Here is a 17560-nt window from a genome sequence, read left to right on the forward strand (position 1 = left end):
GGAATCATTTGGAGTTATTTCCCAACCTTGAAATCTGATTTGCACCCACAAGAATAGAGGCAGTGTTTGTTGCTGCAGTAAGACTGATTTAAACCACAAGTTCTTTTTGGGAAACCAAGCCGAGAACAGATCAATCCGACATCTGTCAACATTTATATTAGAGTCATCTGACAGTACTGGGTTACATCTTCAGATCACCTGTGATGTTTCATTTTTCGGTTATATAGGAGACATAACACATGCTTTAATCACCGGAGATGCAGGACACACACACACACGCCAAGGCCTGAAAATCTCAAATATTTGACCCAGTCACATTGCGTCAGTGCTGCAACAATGGCTCTGTTCAGTAAGGAAAATATAATGCTCATACTTTGTGCTCATCTCAGGAATCAGTTCAGGGAAGAAGGAGGTAGCTACATAAATGTTGATCTGGAATTTCATTGATACATAATCTGAACCGCTTACACCACTATGTGACAGAGTCCAGTCTGCCAAAAATACACCCTTAAACTGATGCAGACTGTTTGCACAGACTCCATTCAGTTAAGTGGAAGTCCTGCCAATTCGTGCAGGATTTGGAAAAGCCCCAAGTGTTTGCAACAGCCTTGTGCATTAGGGCTGCAACTAATGATCATCTATTATTGAGTAATCTGCCCATTATCTTCTTGATTAATCGATAGTTTGGTTTATTCCAGTTTCTCAAAATCCATGTTGATGTCTTTAAATTTCTTGTTTTGTCACCCAGAAACCTAAAAGGTGTTCAATTTTATGTGATACAAAACAGAAAAGCAGGACACCTCCATATCTGAGGCTGAAAACAGCATTTTCTGCCATTTTAAAGATCAATTGAAGTGAACATTTTATTTCCTGTTGACTAAATATTGCAGCTGTTTTGTGTGCTACTAATGAGAAAGCCTTACTCATAAAAGTGTGCTTATGACTAAAAAATGTCATTTCTCATGAGAAGTAGGGCATTTAGGCAGTTCTCAGGTCTTCTTATACATATGAATTAAAACTTAATACTTTCTTTTGCCATCACATGTATCAAATGAAAATTATTACTTCCCTACAGGCCCAGGTGATGCAGGAAGTGCATTACAAAAAAGATATAGTCTTGCTCAAGTTGATTCAAGGCTCTTCTAAACAAAGATGATCAGATCATTATCTGTACAGAGGATAAAGAAAGGAAAGGTGAAATCTACAAAAATAAGTATTTCTACATCAACATTTAAATGGGTCACCCTCACTTTTTATGCCACAAAAAAGGCGTCCAGTTTTGAAACTAGTCTTCCAAAGACTGATTCTTGTCAGCAGACAAAAACATTGAAAAGCAAATTTATTACTGTATGCAGTAAAGTCAAAGCTGAACCCAGACGACGTTTCAAACATGCCGGCGTAAGAGCTTGCACGCACAAACATCACATGCACACACAGACACGCGTAGCCCCAAAGCAGGCAGACAGAAATGGGGAAAAGCTGCTGTTTAGTAGATGTATAACACTAGACTCAGGCTCAGCTCAGATTTGATGATATCTGGATTTTTCTTGTTATTTCTTGTTTGAAAAAAAAAAAAGTAAAGGTTGTTTTCTTGTTAGTATGAGCAGAACATAAACTGCCCGACATGAGCAGCTCATTTAAATGTCCAGTTTTCTGACCTGCTCTGTAAAACATCCCGAGGAGATATTCAACAGTGTCTCTGTGAGGTTTCAGCTCACCTCTCCCACACCAAACTAGATGTGCCGTTCCAGCACGTGACCAAAAACCTGCGAGCCCTCCCGCTAAATCCATGACAGAAACAAAAACACAAACCCTATTTCACTACAATGCCAGCCTTAAGAAAACCATCATAGGTGGAGGCGTGCACTCAGTGCAGCCCCCTGCAAATATTCCTAAGGGACAGTGAGTGACTAATAAACTCAAAATGAGACTAATTTTCAAACAACTCAGATGATTAGTGGTAAATTTTACTGACCGTTACGTAAAAAACAAAGACAACAAAATTGGCTGTTAAAAAGATGAGCTGTGGAGAAACTGGCTGTTACAGTTAACGTGACACTGAAGTGCTGAAATCATGAACAAAAACAAAGAAATGGAAGCAGGAGCTCGATGAAAACCACGATACTCGACAGCCCAGTGAACTTGTAGCGTCTGACTGCGGCCCAACAACGATGATGCATCGAAACGCGTCTCAATCTAGTTTTCATCGTCTTCGTCGTCGTCCTCGCTGATGAGGTATCCACGGGCCCCACTGTGGTGGGGTGGAGGCGAGGGAGGCGGGGAGGTCTTGGTGAAGAAGGGGAGACGGAAGGTGGGAGAGGGGGAGCGCTCCTCGCGGGTGGGGCTGCTGTCGGGGCTCTGCCTTGGGCTGATGGCCTGCAGCATGCGGCCCTTCCCTTCCTTCAGCATGTGCTTCTGTGGAGGTGAGATCATCTGTTATAGTAACTGAGACACAATCAGTTTAGTGTCTATACACATATTTTTGGGTTGTAATGACTCATGGGACTGTAATTACTCATATTATTATATTATTCCTTCAAGAAATCTTAATGTATGAAAACAATGAGATTGAACTAAATCTTCTCAGATGTTTTGTGCACGCAAAGAACTTTCCTTCCTTCCAAGTCCCAAGTTAATTCAAGTCCTTAACCTTATGTATCAAATCCTAGTAAGTCATTCTGGCCATTTTTATGCCATTTTTTATTACTATCTCATACTATACTGTATCATACTATTCAATGTTAATATGTTATACTTATCCCAATAAACTATATTGTATTTCTATATTGCTATATCAATACAGTATTATTACTTAATCACAGTCTATATTATCCTGGTATATGCATCTATACATATGTTAGTAATCATACCATGTCACATTTATCTATTTTTATGTACTTATTTTCATCTTTCTACTGCTGCACCTGAATTTCCCCTCTAGGGATCAATAAAGACTTATCTTACCTGATTATAAAATTGAAAGTGAATATGAAGCAGTAGAAATGTACTGAAATAATTAATATTACATGTGTGTCACTCTGTGTGTCACAGAGTCTAATGTTTTCCAAGTGGTGTGTGTGTCATAGATGATAAAGTCTTCCTTCCCACTGCAACTTGTCTCTCAGGCAGTCAACAGTGTAAAGAAGGGTGTGTTCTTCCTCATGCTGCCTGATTAAACAGTGATGAAAGACCACACTAAACCAACATCCTCACCAGAGCTCCTTCAGGGCCAAACATCTGCAGGAAGTTGCCAATGAACTCCCTGGATTTCTCCTCCCATTTCTGGATGAGGTCGATGCTCTTCTCCTCCACCTTCTGGACAAACTCTTTGCTCTTCTCCTCCACGTCACGTACCTTCCTCTTCACCTTGTCCACGCGCTCCTGCAGGTGGTACTTCTTCTCCTGATAAACAGTGGGGAAGGAAAGATGATGAGAGGTCTGAAAAAGCCACACATTCAACATAAATTACCGCCCTCACATTACAAAGCAAAGATAAGTTTCGTACATTAATGAAGCTGACGTTGAGTTCCTTCGCTGTGTATCCTCTCTGGAGGTTGCGTCTGACGTACACATCATAGTCGCGGACTATGCGTGTGATGATGTCAGAGGTGGAGATGCCCTCTGTCCGCTGGGTGGGAGCGAACATACCTGCAAAGGGCAGAGGGTGATGAGGAGTCAGGAGTCACCAGACACAGATGTGTGAAAACTTTCAGTTATTTAGTATTCATATTTTAAATACTATTCAAATACATATTTTGGAGGATACATAATTAGTATGACTATAAACTGTGCTATATTCAGCTGTGCCATGCTTCATTATATTTTCAACTCACAGTGTGTAGTTTCAATCACAGACTTTGATAAACTTTGATAACATTTTGAAGGAGTGTTGGCTCATGGGAGTTGTTTTCTTCATAGTTAAAATTGTTCAACTCCCGATGCTTGCAGAAGACACACAACATTCTGAAGGACTCACTCCACCCTGCCAATTATCTGTTTGAACTGCTGCCCTCAGGGAAACGTTACAGGTCCACAAGATTCATGAACAGTTTCTATCCCATAGCTATCACCATACTCAACTCAGGCCACTGGTCCGACAGCACTAATCAGGGACATCCACACTTAATGCAATGCTCTGCACTTTATATATTTACACTACTGATTTAATGCATACAATGGCACTGAGTTGTGGTTCAGTGAATGAATGACATGACATGAATATATTAAGTGCTGAGATGATGAGAATGTATCTTTTCCATTTACTATTTATTGAGATGAGATGATGAGAATGTATCTTGTTATTTACTTTTCATTATGCTTTTTTTTTTTTTATGAGTCCAGTACGTGAGTGCATTGAATTTCGTTGTATTTCTGTGCAATGACAAATAAATGTAATCTAGTCTAATCTAAACACAGTTATCTGTGGTCAAACAATCAAACAAAAACTAAATTTATAAGCATGTTGAACGTTGTTATTATGTTATAACATTACCATACGCATAAAGTTTGTGGCTGGTGTAAGCCATTGGATCCATATAAAAATATAACATTTATACCAATAAATTAGGTCTCTACTGGATTAGTGTGTTGCAAAATGGCATGTGGCTAATGTAAAGAATGCAAGAATAAATACATGGATCAGAATATGTTTTTAATTCAGTACTATACAGTGTCATATGTGCATTGGAAGCTATATTAATACTGGACTTTATATCCCTATTACTGGCGTAACACACTACCACTCTCGGTTACTTAGCCACTCACCAGCTTCTTTGATGTGTTTGTACACGTCATCACTGCCTGCTGAGGAGTATGGGATGTCATCATGGGCCACAAAGTCAATCTGGAGGGTCATTACAACACACATCAACACAGCATCTACAAATTGTACAAAAACTAAAATACACATAGAAACAGCAAAGAAAATCTTCCTCATTCATTTAAGATTAAGATTGTTGTATTTTTCTCAACAGTTCTTGGTCACTAAACTCAAGATTTAAACAGGTAAATAGACTAAGTGTCTCTAATGATGTTGTTCTGTCTTTTAACTCAAGTGATTCTTGGTTTCATCCACTCACACGATGCTTTTTGAGGAATTCTGGTGTTAACGTCCAGGGAGCGTTTCGCACCACTTCATCCACGTAGCGGCAATGTCTGATTGCATCGTATCGTTCATCCTCATTCATCACTGTGAAGCCCTTGTATTTGTGGGTCAGGTCATCACTGCACACTGCACAAAAATACAAACATTATTGTTTTAAATGCTGAAACTATTGTTACTTTAGCTTATTTTATTGTATTGCAGTTAAAAAAACTGTTTGGTTTATCCCTTCGACTTCATCAGAGTGGTATTTCAACTCTCTGGATTGTCTTCATGTTTTGTTTTTGCAGTTTCACACTGAGGAATGAAGCAGCTAATAAGAAGACTGCTGCCTACCTCCCACGATGAGGTGTGTATTTGGGAAGAGGCATTTGGCCTGCATGAGTGCTCTGGCGTGACCCGAGTGGAAAACGTCAAAGATGCCATCTGCATACACCCGCACCGGTCTCTCAGCTGGACGGAGAGGGACGACACGAGCAGAGACAGACATGCAGAGATTAATTAATTAATTAATTAATTATTCTGTACAGAGTGAATCTAAAATTGTCCTGTGTTTATTCACATGTACAGTATGACTGAACTCAAGACTGAGAGGAAAAAAGAAAGGAGAACATGTATAAAAAAACACGAGGTAAAAGGTTTTATAAGACTATGAGGAGTCAGACTCACGATGTGTTCCCCTCTTTGCCTCCTCCATGCTGACTCTCTCGTAGGGTTTCTTATCAGCTGGCACCAGCTCATCTGCAAAAGGTGCCGGGTGCTTCAATCCCTAACAGACCCAGAGCAACAGAAAGGGAAGATTTCAGAGATCAAGGAAGTTTTCTATTCATTCAGAGTAAAGTTATAACTTGAATCACTTTACCTCACATTGGGTTATAGAACAAATAATTTTATTGCACTACAGATATGACATCTTTTTTTAGCCAACACCCTTTTTAGTGAAAAACAAAGCTCAAAGAAGGTATTCATATATACTAAGGTCCCTTTCATTAATGATTGCATAAACTGATGCTCATGATCCTCATAATAAAGGAAATTCAACACAGTCAACTTATTGTGATCATTTTTTATTGATCTGCAATAAAATCGTATATTGCACTAACCCCTTTGTGTGAACCATTTAAAAGTTCTACCTTTTGCAATCTTCTATCGATAAATCAAGATCTGCATATTCATGCATGCATATATAAACAGCCAGAGTGGCTTGCGCATGCACAGAGCCTATAGAAACTGCTGGACACACTCAATGACAACCGAAGACTCAATGACACAGCTGACTCACCACAGTACATCTGGGGATTTTCCCAAGCTTCTCACCCTCCTCGGCTTCCCGATTGGAGCCCTCTCTTCTCCTCTTTCTGGACAGGAGCAGCTCGCTGGAGCTTTGAGCCTCCATCTGTGTCAAAGGCCAAGACAAGCAACTAAGAATACTTGACACATAAAACATATATTGCTTCGTCATTCATTAGTAATATAGAGACAAGTGCACTCTCTTGGACATGAACGCTATGTTACATAATCATAGTAAGCATTATATATATATAGCATACAGAACACAGGCTGTAAATCTGGACAGCTGTGAGGTTGTTGCAGTCAGATGACACATCCTGAGTCAACCTTGACCCAGTAACTTAGGGAGAACACAGTGTGTGTCTCAGCTCAAATGAACCACCAGGAAGCAGTGGAAAAAAAGCAGCTTCATGAAAGTCAACTGAAAATTAGAATAACACCACCTGTTTCAACATTAAACATTTGGTTCCATGTCCAGCCTGCTGTTATTTCCAAAAAAGTAAGGGTAACTGAGATTAAATTAACGCCACATTTGGCATCATGAAATTTAGCCCTGCTTCACCAGAGTCAGCAGAGCAAACTTTCATATTAGATTTCAGCTGACTTTACTTAACAGCTGCGTATAAAAGCCATCTAGATGACTTTCTTTATGAAATATATCAAAAACAGAAGTTAAAATTATATTTACTGATTTACAGCCATCATAAAAAGGTAGATAAACATCTTGAAATAATTTGTATTGTCCAAACAACACTGAAAAAACAAACAATATTATATTTATAATGAGAGAAACAGAAGCACAGCAAATTATCACATTGTATAAGTTGTAGCTAAACCATCAAATGTTATTTTGGCTTTAAAAAAACAAACTTATGATGTACCAATTATCAAAAGATTAATTGTCATTAATTATTGACTATACAGAACCAGATAAACCTGGAAGAGTCTATGTTAAATGATCAGTCTATAAGTTTCATGTGTATCCTGGTAGAGCAGGGCAAAAATAGTCTTTACCATCGCATTTAGATCTGTAAACAAATTTGAAACGCAGAAATGTCAAAGATCCCATTCAGAAAAATGACATGACATCCACCATATCGGTCCATATTTGGTGGCACAATAGAAACTGTGTTCTTGTGTTATGGGTTAAGGCTCTGCCCCATTCCATGCATTCCATCACGCCACAGGTCATTAAATGGATGGTGCATTATTTTGAAATGTCTAACCTTGTCACTCCTTTAACTTGCTATTATGCCTAAACAACCCTTATTTAGACTGTTGCTACCATGTCAGTTGTTCAAGCTATGACTCGTACAACGAGTGACATACGTGACAGTACACGCTCCATGCAGTGGCAGCTACCTGATCTAACACCGGGCTCCTGCACAAGAAGCAATCCTCTGCCTCTTTCTGTTGGCAACAGCTGAGCACTGAGAGTGAGAAGATCTGCACGGCTCTCACACACTGACAGAGGAGATTTACATGAGCAGCTCATGCCATCATAACTGAAACAGGCTGCTATAATAAGAAAGCAACTGAAGCACAGTGTCAAGTCTTGTTAAACCAGATGCTTGGCAACAGAGGTCCATGACAGCCCCCCAACCTTATTATGTAAGATAATGCCACTCAAAAAAAAAGAAAAAAAAGAGAAGCCTAAACTGCTCATAATGTTCTTCCTTAATTGTTAATTATATAGATATACAGGAATTTAAAAAAGGCTGCTTCTTTAGTTCAACCAACAGTCTTAAACCCAAAGAGAAAAGCAGAAAAACCTTACATTTGAGAAGCAGGAAGTGTAGTTGTCAACACTCGAAAATTAATTAATTATCAAAGTCATCAACTTATTTTGACTTGACTGTTTCACCTCTTAGAATACTTAGTGTATTGTACTTCCAGTAAAGGTAAAATGCAGAAATCAAATGTCCATTTTGTTATAAAGCCACTCGGACCCTGTCCCGGCCTCCGGATGGTCCCGGGCCACACTTTGAGAACCACGGGCTCTAACTACATTTCACACAATGTTCCCGATGTCTTCTTCTTCGCTTATTTTAATAAGTGACTTGGATAAAAATCACATAGACATACCAGAAGTCAACTTGAGTTAGCACAATATGCATATGCATCTTTGGATTAATACAGAAGTTAAACCAGTGACTAAAGCAGCTGACAGAGGAGTTGTACTGGTGGCACTGGTTGTGCAGCTCAACTGTCAAACCCTGGATTAACCTACTGGAAATCCTTAAAATCAATATGTTAACTACCTCGAATAGTATTGTTAGCTTACATTAAACAGCTACTTTAAGTTTCTGATCACTTACTGTTCACTCTTTTGTCTGGAGTGCTGCTTTGCAGGAGTGGGCGGCTTCTTCGTCTCGTACTGCCAGCAGGCTAGCTAGACAACTGCAGAGAACCGCTAGCTAACACTGCTAGCTACCGTCGAATGCTAGCTAGCAGGCTAGCTGTAAAGCTTGTTTGCTAGCTTTAGCCGTTAGCTCGCTGGTTAGCTGACACCAGCAGGAACCGATAGTGTGAGACCGAAGCCCCGGAGCTCACTGTGTTGCTGTCCGAAAACCGCTACTACCAGAAGGACAGACAAAGTATCCTTAACTGTGACAGCTTGTACTACAACGCTGACAGGTCAACAACCCAGGAACTACAAAACTTCGATATCCTTCAAGGAAGTTACGTAACTACTCGGGCACTTCCGGCGTTGTGGCGCTGCCACCTAGCGGAGATGAAGCAGAAAGACACCAACTATCTTGTCATATTATTTATATACAGTCTATGGTCGTCACCCTGTTAAAATAATCGCCTAACTTCAAGTTTTGCAGGAAACACAAAAAACGTCACCAAAAGTGTAACATATGACATTTATTGATCATTTCATTCAAAAAGGATGTAACAAATGATGGCTTTTGCTATAGTAATAACACTGTGTGTAAATTATGTAACTTAAGAGAAATAAATGACTTAGGCAATTTTTGATCATGCCTTTGTGACTTAAGCAAGATATGGTAACATTTTATTTTGAAGGTGTCTACATAAGAGTCACACAAACCTGTCAGAAACATGACATGAAAAGTATGATGAGCATTAATGTTACTTCAAAGTGTCATTAATGTTCATGACACATCCAATGTCATGTTTATGACATGCTCATGTCACTCTTGTGACTTAAGTCACGAAAAACTGTGCAAAATTTTGCATTGAAGTGAATGGGACGAACGAAAAAAAAGAGCGAACAATAATTGGATATTTTCAAACGTCTACTTCTCCGACATAATTTCATCAAGAGACTCCATTTAAACTTTAAACAGTAGACACAAGTTCGTATGTATTGGTGTATTTATCCACGTTTCGATAGGTCATATAGTTTTTTATGAATCCCTGTTCAATGACCATGCCTCTGTTGTCATTGACAACCACCTGAAGTTGTCGTGGTAACCTCTGAGCCTCAGGCCAGAGGCACAGTTAATCTACAGCTGACCCCTGTCTCCCATACAAAAATATCAAGTCTCTGTCAAACACAACCACACACACACACACACACACACACACACACACACACACACACACACACACACACAGGTAATGTTTGTATAAGTTCTTACAGATACACACACACTATTGAGCTGAGCAGAATTTGTCAATACTGATCGGAGCAGTATTGAAACCGCATACTGAACCCATACTATAGGCTCAGTATTTTGCACAGGACCCTTCGACTGTGAGAGCCAGGTCCGGGGATTGGACCGCCGACCTTATGGTGGACAACTTGATCTTGAAAAGGAATGCATGTTGTAGGTGTTCTCCTTGTATAGCTTATAATATAGTATCATAACATTACTAGTATTAATTGTGTGAAATCTCTGAAGAATCTCATCATAGTGTACACACACCGACAGTAGCCCCCGTGGCCCTTTCAGAATTTCCTCAGAAGAAATTTTCTAGTTGTTTTTACAATACAGTTTGGGGATAAAAAGAGGCAGTCCTTTTGATCATCATGCTTTACATAGATGTTATAAAGGTAATGGATAATCACTCTCCTGTGTAGGCGCTAAACAATTTCATATCTTCATGCATAGTTCACACATTCAAATACTATGCAACAATTTACACTAGCACTATACATGATTTTATTTTTCCTTAATCTGAATTTTATTTGTTGTAAACAGAGCTGTTAGACCATTTGTAAAATGTTACATGATTCTACATTCATTTAGCCATTTACATCAGTGCTTCCCCTGCTAAAGGCTGTAGACTCTGCAGATTTGAAACCATAGACTGTATATAAATAAAATCTGCAAGAACTGATTCTTTGGCCACTTGGGGGCAGCAAAAGATATACAGTATTGCATTATAACAGCAGCTGTAAGAGTACCAAGTGCAAATGGAGAAATGACCAGATGTGCTGTGTTTTATTAAACATTATTCCATCTTTTAATTTATTATAACAGCGTTGATCACATAACAGTAAAACACCAACCACTGTTATGTGTTATTGATTAAGTATTTTTTTGTGGTATTAGTATTTTGAAAAAGCATCTGAATACTGATGGAAAATATGGTTGACATGTGGCCTAGCTGAGGTTTAGCTGAGGTTGATAGCAGTGTTAACCTTGTCTGGCCCTATATCGGACCAGCTGGGTTTAAACAACTGGCTTAGAAAAGGCTCTGTCATGGCCCATACAGGGTTCTGTTTCGGCAACCAGATCTTGACCACCAACGTATTGTCATTCTTATGTGGGCTGAGTGAAAGTGGACAATGTGGGCTGTGGGAATTTTCTTCTTCAGTGAGAAGTTTTATCCAAATGTCTGCAATGTTACATTAAAATGGAGTACCACCCTTGACATGCACAGTGGATATCTGGCCCAAGGACATGTAGGTAGCATAGCTGTGGAATGAGGGGTGCAGAGCTGAAAGCATCACTCTTGAGCTGATCATCTTGTGTCCTGCAGAGAGCTCCAGGACAAGGTGTAATTTCACTTGAAGATCAGAGGGGCACAAGTTACGATAATTGATACCTTGAAGGTGGTGGTAAAGTTGTGCAAAAAAGCTGCTGTACACTGCAGACATGTGGCTATTGCGTGGTTGCTGCCATTACTGGTTTGACCTGAAATAAAAACTGAGAGAAATAAGTTGATTTACTGCAATTAGGAAGTATTAAATGCCACCCAGGAGAATGATTTGGAAATGGTTTAATAGTGTAACTAAAAGCCTGGATGTAAGACTTCACAACATATTTAAATTTTTCCAACACTAAACAAATTGAGATATGATTTAGAATCTCTTTCAACACTGTAAACCCTGTCTTACATGTAGTGGGTTTTTTCATTTCTGAAGATATTGCTGTATTATATCTAATTCTTCAGGAATTTAGTTTGCTGTCATCAAGATTGGTTATGTATTGTTAAGTGCTTAACTAATAGCATAACTTAAAGTTTAACTAATAGCACATTTTGTTAATTAAATATTGCCAATATATGGAAGTAATACACAAGTATTATAATGATAGATTGTGTCAGATTACTGAGCGCATTATGTGTCCTTCTGTACAACAAGTTGATTTATTTTGTGGGGTAGCTGTTTGTCTCAGTGTACAGCTAAAATAAATGTATATCATTTAAAAGTAACAGGTACCCTTACCCTGCCATTTTTGTCATGCGCACAGAGCAATTACAGTATGATGTTGACCATTAGCCACCTGGCAGAGCCCCTATAGACTCGCCGTCTCCTTCTTGCACTCTTTGATCGCAGCCTTACCTGCTGGTTTGAAGGATAGCATTTGCTTCACTGTTGAAATGACAAACACGGGGCAGGCGGGTAAGCCCTGAGGAAAATGAAAATGAAGAAAGTCAAAGAATGTGATGAAGCAAAACCAGTCGGCTAAAGGCACCTGGCTGAGCTGAGCTGGGGCAGGTGTTCAGCCTGTTAACAAACACACTTCAATAGGTTACATCATCATACATCAACATAATTTTAAACTATAATAACCAATAACTCTGCCTTTCACTGTAACTGTTTTTAATGTTCTTCAAGTGTTTTGTCTGTGCTGTTTGTTCTTCATTATGTTTTCTCTGTGCTCTTGACATCATTGTAAATGAGGGGTTGCCCTCAATGATTCCTTGAGGAATAAATAAAAGATAAATGAAATTAAATACATTATAATTTTTCTATCACCCTTAAAGCAGCCTGTTACACTTAATAAATGTGGGGTTGTTTCTGTTCCATGATATTCTAGATCACTTGATGACACTGGTGTCCTCATCTAAAAATTGTTTGTTTTTGTCTTAATCAGTTTCCCAACATTCTGTCTCCAATTGAGACAGAAAGTTCAGAGTAAAAGACATGCGCAAAAGAGGTGCTGGTAGGAAATAACCATAAAATTGTGTATGCTCTAAACATTTATTCATATAACTATTTATGTGTATTTTTGCTATTTAGGCATTTTATGCATCAATGTGGGAACTAATAAAAGTGGCGTTTTGAAGTCTCAAATTATTACAACCATTTCCCAGGCTGTGTTACAGTGACTTGGTGTTTGGACAAGCTAGCCCATAATTCCTGCATATTTCTTGGGGACTTAAACATCAGTTGACGCTGCAGGCCCTCTAGTTTTTGACTGGCCAAGACCAGAGTTAAAAGGACATATCCAGCTGTTTTGGGACAGAGGGTTAATTTTTACCTTCCAGGCATGTTTTGTCAAGAATTAGGCTACAGTAACATGCTGCATGTCGCAATGTTCTGCATATTTGGTCCAGAAAATAATGTTTGTTTGTTTGGTAGGTAGGAATAGCAGTTTAGGAGGTTGTTTAGGGATATCTAGTGCTTTTCAATGCATAAATTCTACGTTCACTGGTGGCTTTACCCAGGACTATGACCACACAGAAAAGGCTAAGGAACTGGACTGCCTGTGCACCCAGCAGGTGCCCTGCTGTCACAGGACTGCTTCTAGGGGTTTTACAAGGAGTTCCATTTTGTTTGAAGTTGGTCTTTTTACTGCTGTTCATGCTCAGTGTGCTAATGAGCTCTTCCACCTCTCAACAGAAAATGCACGAGGGGTGGAGTTAGGCCTTCTTGCAGCTCAGTGGCCAATGGAAAGGCCCCAGTATTAACAGCAGTATTTATGAACACTTATGTTGTGCAGCAGATTAGAACAGGACTGGGGAGATGCAACAACAGGTGAGCAGGATCTATTTCACTCTCAAAGCAAAGTCAAGTTTAAAAGTAGAGCTGTTCAAATGAGGCAACCTTTGCTTTGCATTGTTTATGTTGTGTAAAAAGGGCCCATTAAGACGAATTTTGAGCTAAGTCTCTGTGTTTGAAATGTTTGAAAGACAATTTTTGTGGTTTTGCATGATGTTGCAGATGTTGAGGATGTATTCCCAGGTATCCCCGTTGAGGGCGCTCTGCTACGTGCTGTTGATGCCAGGTTTGTCTATGTACAATTGATTAAACTCTTCTTTCATCTGAAGTGATGTAGGAGTTAAAACAATACCAATACAAACTTGAATGATAACGAATGAAAATTATAGCCAATGTATTTTTGATAGCGCTGTTCACATAGAAATCAGCTGTGTAATGCTCTGAGAGTGAAGAGTTATGCTGTTTGGGGTATCTAATATGTTCTCTGCCTCCCTCCAGGTTTGCTTGAAGCAACATCTCTGGAGAAAGTAAAGAATCCTGGAGGTATTTAATCTGCCATGTTATTGCAAATTGTAGTGTTTTGTATAAAATGATATAATATATGTATATCATTTCACAAAGTTATACAGTAATTGTAAAATATTTTGAGAAGCACTACAAATTAAATGTATATTTCAATAAACATTTAAGGGCTGAATAGTAACTTTACTTAAGATAATGTGTAAGTAAAGACATTCATTTTATAAAGTTACAGTAGAGAAAAACATAACCCTCCCCCAGTATCAGACTTAGGAGCAATATAAACTCTCAAACTCAATTGAAAGTAAATCGGCACATTTAAATCTATGCAAAAGTCTTTTTTGTTTGCCAGCTTTCAGTCAGGGACCTTCATCAGGGCAAGAACCCTCAACTATATATATATATATATATATATATATATATATATATATATATATATATGTGTACATATGCATGGTGGCTTATATTTAAATCATAGTTTTTTCATTAATACAATACAAATAGTTATTACCACTTGAGTTAAAATGTCTCTGCTTGTCCTAAGAATAAATAAATAAATAGCACGGTACAGCTAATTTTGAGTGATTAAACTCAAAATACTGTATTAATTGAAATTTAAATTGAGTTGTTTTTCAGCTTATAATTTTTGACTCTCTGTTCTTCCACAGCAAACTCATTCAGTATCGGTTCTGCTCAGGCTCATGATTTCTTGACTAATTCTCGACCGAAGAGGAACGCTGACCCAAAGTGGTACCGAGGCTCTCCTGACTTCCAGTCCTACTACCGCTTCTACAACAGTATTGGACACATTGAAGGAGTAAGTTGAGGTTGATTTAAGATTCTTACATGAGAGGTTTTACTTTGTTTACCCTATTTAGGCCCCAAAAAACTTCCATTAATTTCCGTTCTGATATATGTCTGCGTTTCTCTCTCAGCTCTATGAGATCGACAGGATCAGGATGTTGTATCAGCAGATGCGTCACTTGGAGCTGACCTATGGCCCAGATGCCTCCAGTTACCAAAATGTCATGGGTGTGCTGACGACCACCGCACCACCCACTACTACCACTCAGCCCCCTCCACCCCCGACTACCCCTGCTCCTACACCAGATCCTCTAGAGAACGCCCAGAGGATCTATCTGTGTCACCCCAAAGATCCACTGTGCAAACCTTCCATCGTCTACCTGCCGACAGGGGCTGTTCCAGTGCTGTGCGACCCACGACACAACCCCGCCTGCAGGCCCAAAACAGAGGAGGAGATAAAAGCTGCTGCTCCTCCCCAGCCGCCCCCGGCCCCTCCTGCTCCCAAAAAGTCTGAGCCACCTCCACCTCCCCCACCTCCTCCTGCCGTCACTGCCAAAGGTATGGAGTACGACTGTGACCCATACTGGGACCCCGACTGCCTCATCGATCACCCTCCCCGCCCCATCCAGGAAACATCAGCACCGGAGGCACCTGCTGAAGAGAAAGTGGAGGAAGAGGTAGTAGTAAAAGCAGAGGAACCTGCCCCTGCAGCACCAGCCACCCAGAAACCCCTCAACCCATATTTTGACCCTTACGATTTTAAACGTGACCTTTATGACCCCCTTCAGTATGCCACTCCAGATGATGAGGCAGAGTAAAAAATGCTAAAGAATGATGTCTTCTATGCAGGGTAAGACCAAGCCAAGGCAGGACTGTGAGCAAATTTACATTAAAAACAACTTGTATGATTACAATCATGCAAATTATCATATGTTGTACAGGACAGATGTGTAAACACTGCTTTTACAGTTTTTCCAAATGCCCCACTATGACTGTTTTGTATGGGTGTTCATAAGAAAAGCACAAAAACTTTTGTATGGAATAAAAACAATAAAAATGATTGACTAATGGTAATAAATATGTGTGATTTTATGATTTAGTGTGTTATTCTGTGGTATTTGCATGAGTTTGTGAAAAAAAGGAAAGGCACCCATTCCTCATTATTTCATTTAGTTTCATAAATATTTAGCAGCTATAGTTGGTTGTTACTTTTAAAATACATATGATCAGTGAATAAAATATTAAGAAATATTATCAACAAAGACACAGTTTATAAAGTGGCTGAAATTAGCTCCATTCCAGGCAGCTACAACATTAACATTGTGGTTAAGTGGCAACACATCAGAAGCCTATTAATAATAATTGATAATAAATGGCAAAAATAGTAATAACATGCGCTGATAAGGATGTAAATGCAAGACAAGCCTTCAGAACACTCCAACCTGTATGCCTCTCTTCCCAGCTCTCCAAAAACAAATGTAAAATCAATTGCCTCTGATGCATACCGAGGACCAGTGGTGGAAAAAGTATTAAGATCCAGTAAAAGTAGCAATACCACACTCCAAAACTTATTTTAGTAAAAGTACAAAAGTATCAGCACCATCAACGTACACCTAAAGTAACAACAGTAAAAGTTCTTGTTTTGCAGAATGGACCCACTCGATTGTTGTTGAAAGCTGCAGAGTTTTAATGAAAACAGGACTCTTATGAAAATGTTTTATTCTGCTTTTATTGAGTCTGTGCTTTCCTTTAATGTTATTTGTTGGTTTGGACATCATCGTCTTAAAAACAAAAACAAACTGGATAAAAATAATCCTACTACATTTAACAGTGAGCGACAATTTGGAACTGTGTTGTTTGTACTATTGCACTTGTGTTTATGTTGTACTTGTATTTTATGTCTTTTGTCTTATACTACTGATTGTAAATCAAATTGATTTAAAATGAAAAACATGATACATTAAAAATGATTATTGATGATTCTGCGTTTCTGCGCATGCGCGGCTTTTCCGGCTTCTGCGCGTGCGCAGCCTCACTACACTTCTGCGCATGCGCGGCCTTTTTGCGTTTCTGCGCATGCGCGGCCTTTCTGCGCTTCTGCACATGCGAGGCTTTTTCTCTTCTGCGCATGTGCGGGTTTTGCGCATGCGCAGAGGCGAAAACGGCCGCGCATGCGCACAAGCGAAGACAGCCGCGCATGCGCAGAAGCGAAAACTGCACATGCGCAGAACCGCAGAAAGGCCGCGCATGCGCAGAAAAAAACAACAAAAAGATTAAATAAATAAATTTAAAAAAATAAATAAATAAATAAATAAATAAATAAAAAATTTAAAAAAATAAAATAAAAAAAAATAAAAAAAATTAAATAAAAAAATAAAATGAAATAAAATTAAGAAAAAAAATAAATGTAAAAAAAAAGTTTAAAAAAAGGAAAGAAATAAAAAAGACAGTGGTGGAAGAAGTGTTCAGATCCTTTACTTCAGTAAAAGTACTAATACCACACTGTGAAATAACTCCACTCCGCTCATTTTAACTACCTAATAAACTTTTAAGTGGTTTAATTTATAAAAATGGGTAATCATTTTAAATGTATCATGTTTTTCATTTTAAATCTTGACCTGAAAAGTAACTAAAGCTGTCAGCTAAATGTAGAGGAATAAAAAGTACAATATATGTCTCAAAATGTAGTGGAGTAGAAG

At 38.9% G+C, this 17560-nt stretch overlaps 2 protein-coding genes across 2 annotated transcripts; one reads left to right on the forward strand and one right to left on the reverse strand.

Moving 5' to 3' along the window:
* Window positions 1-562: 562 nt before the first annotated feature.
* On the reverse strand, window positions 563-9070 carry pcyt1aa (phosphate cytidylyltransferase 1A, choline a). The gene is made up of 9 exons (XM_059344872.1): window positions 8710-9070; window positions 6384-6497; window positions 5771-5870; window positions 5438-5554; window positions 5079-5230; window positions 4765-4843; window positions 3506-3648; window positions 3214-3402; window positions 563-2415 (listed from the first exon to the last, which is right to left on the reverse strand). Exons 2-9 carry the CDS (start codon window positions 6495-6497, stop codon window positions 2197-2199), a joined length of 1113 nt encoding a protein of 370 aa, XP_059200855.1. The 5' UTR covers window positions 8710-9070; the 3' UTR covers window positions 563-2196.
* A 4489-nt stretch (window positions 9071-13559) lies between these two features.
* and3 (actinodin3) lies at window positions 13560-15679 on the forward strand. Its single transcript, XM_059344471.1, has 5 exons — window positions 13560-13574; window positions 13761-13824; window positions 14037-14081; window positions 14726-14874; window positions 14993-15679. The coding sequence occupies exons 1-5, from the start codon at window positions 13563-13565 to the stop codon at window positions 15677-15679; spliced, it is 957 nt and encodes a 318-aa protein (XP_059200454.1). The 5' UTR covers window positions 13560-13562.
* Window positions 15680-17560: the final 1881 nt, after the last annotated feature.

This window comes from Centropristis striata, chromosome 11 (genome assembly GCF_030273125.1).
Source record: "Centropristis striata isolate RG_2023a ecotype Rhode Island chromosome 11, C.striata_1.0, whole genome shotgun sequence".
Classification (NCBI taxonomy): domain Eukaryota; kingdom Metazoa; phylum Chordata; class Actinopteri; order Perciformes; family Serranidae; genus Centropristis; species Centropristis striata.

Excerpts from the sequence above, each read along its gene's own strand:
- pcyt1aa (XM_059344872.1), bottom strand. The coding sequence starts at position 6,497 with ATGGAGGCTCAAAGCTCCAGCGAGCTGCTCCTGTCCAGAAAGAGGAGA. Across the intron at positions 5,871-6,383 it reads AAATCCCCAGATGTACTGTG|GGATTGAAGCACCCGGCACC; the intron begins GTGAGTCAGCTG and ends TGGGTCTGTTAG. Across the intron at positions 2,416-3,213 it reads TTGGCCCTGAAGGAGCTCTG|AAGCACATGCTGAAGGAAGG; the intron begins GTGAGGATGTTG and ends TCACCTCCACAG.
- and3 (XM_059344471.1), top strand. Across the intron at positions 14,082-14,725 it reads GAAAGTAAAGAATCCTGGAG|CAAACTCATTCAGTATCGGT; the intron begins GTATTTAATCTG and ends GTTCTTCCACAG. Across the intron at positions 14,875-14,992 it reads GTATTGGACACATTGAAGGA|CTCTATGAGATCGACAGGAT; the intron begins GTAAGTTGAGGT and ends TTTCTCTCTCAG.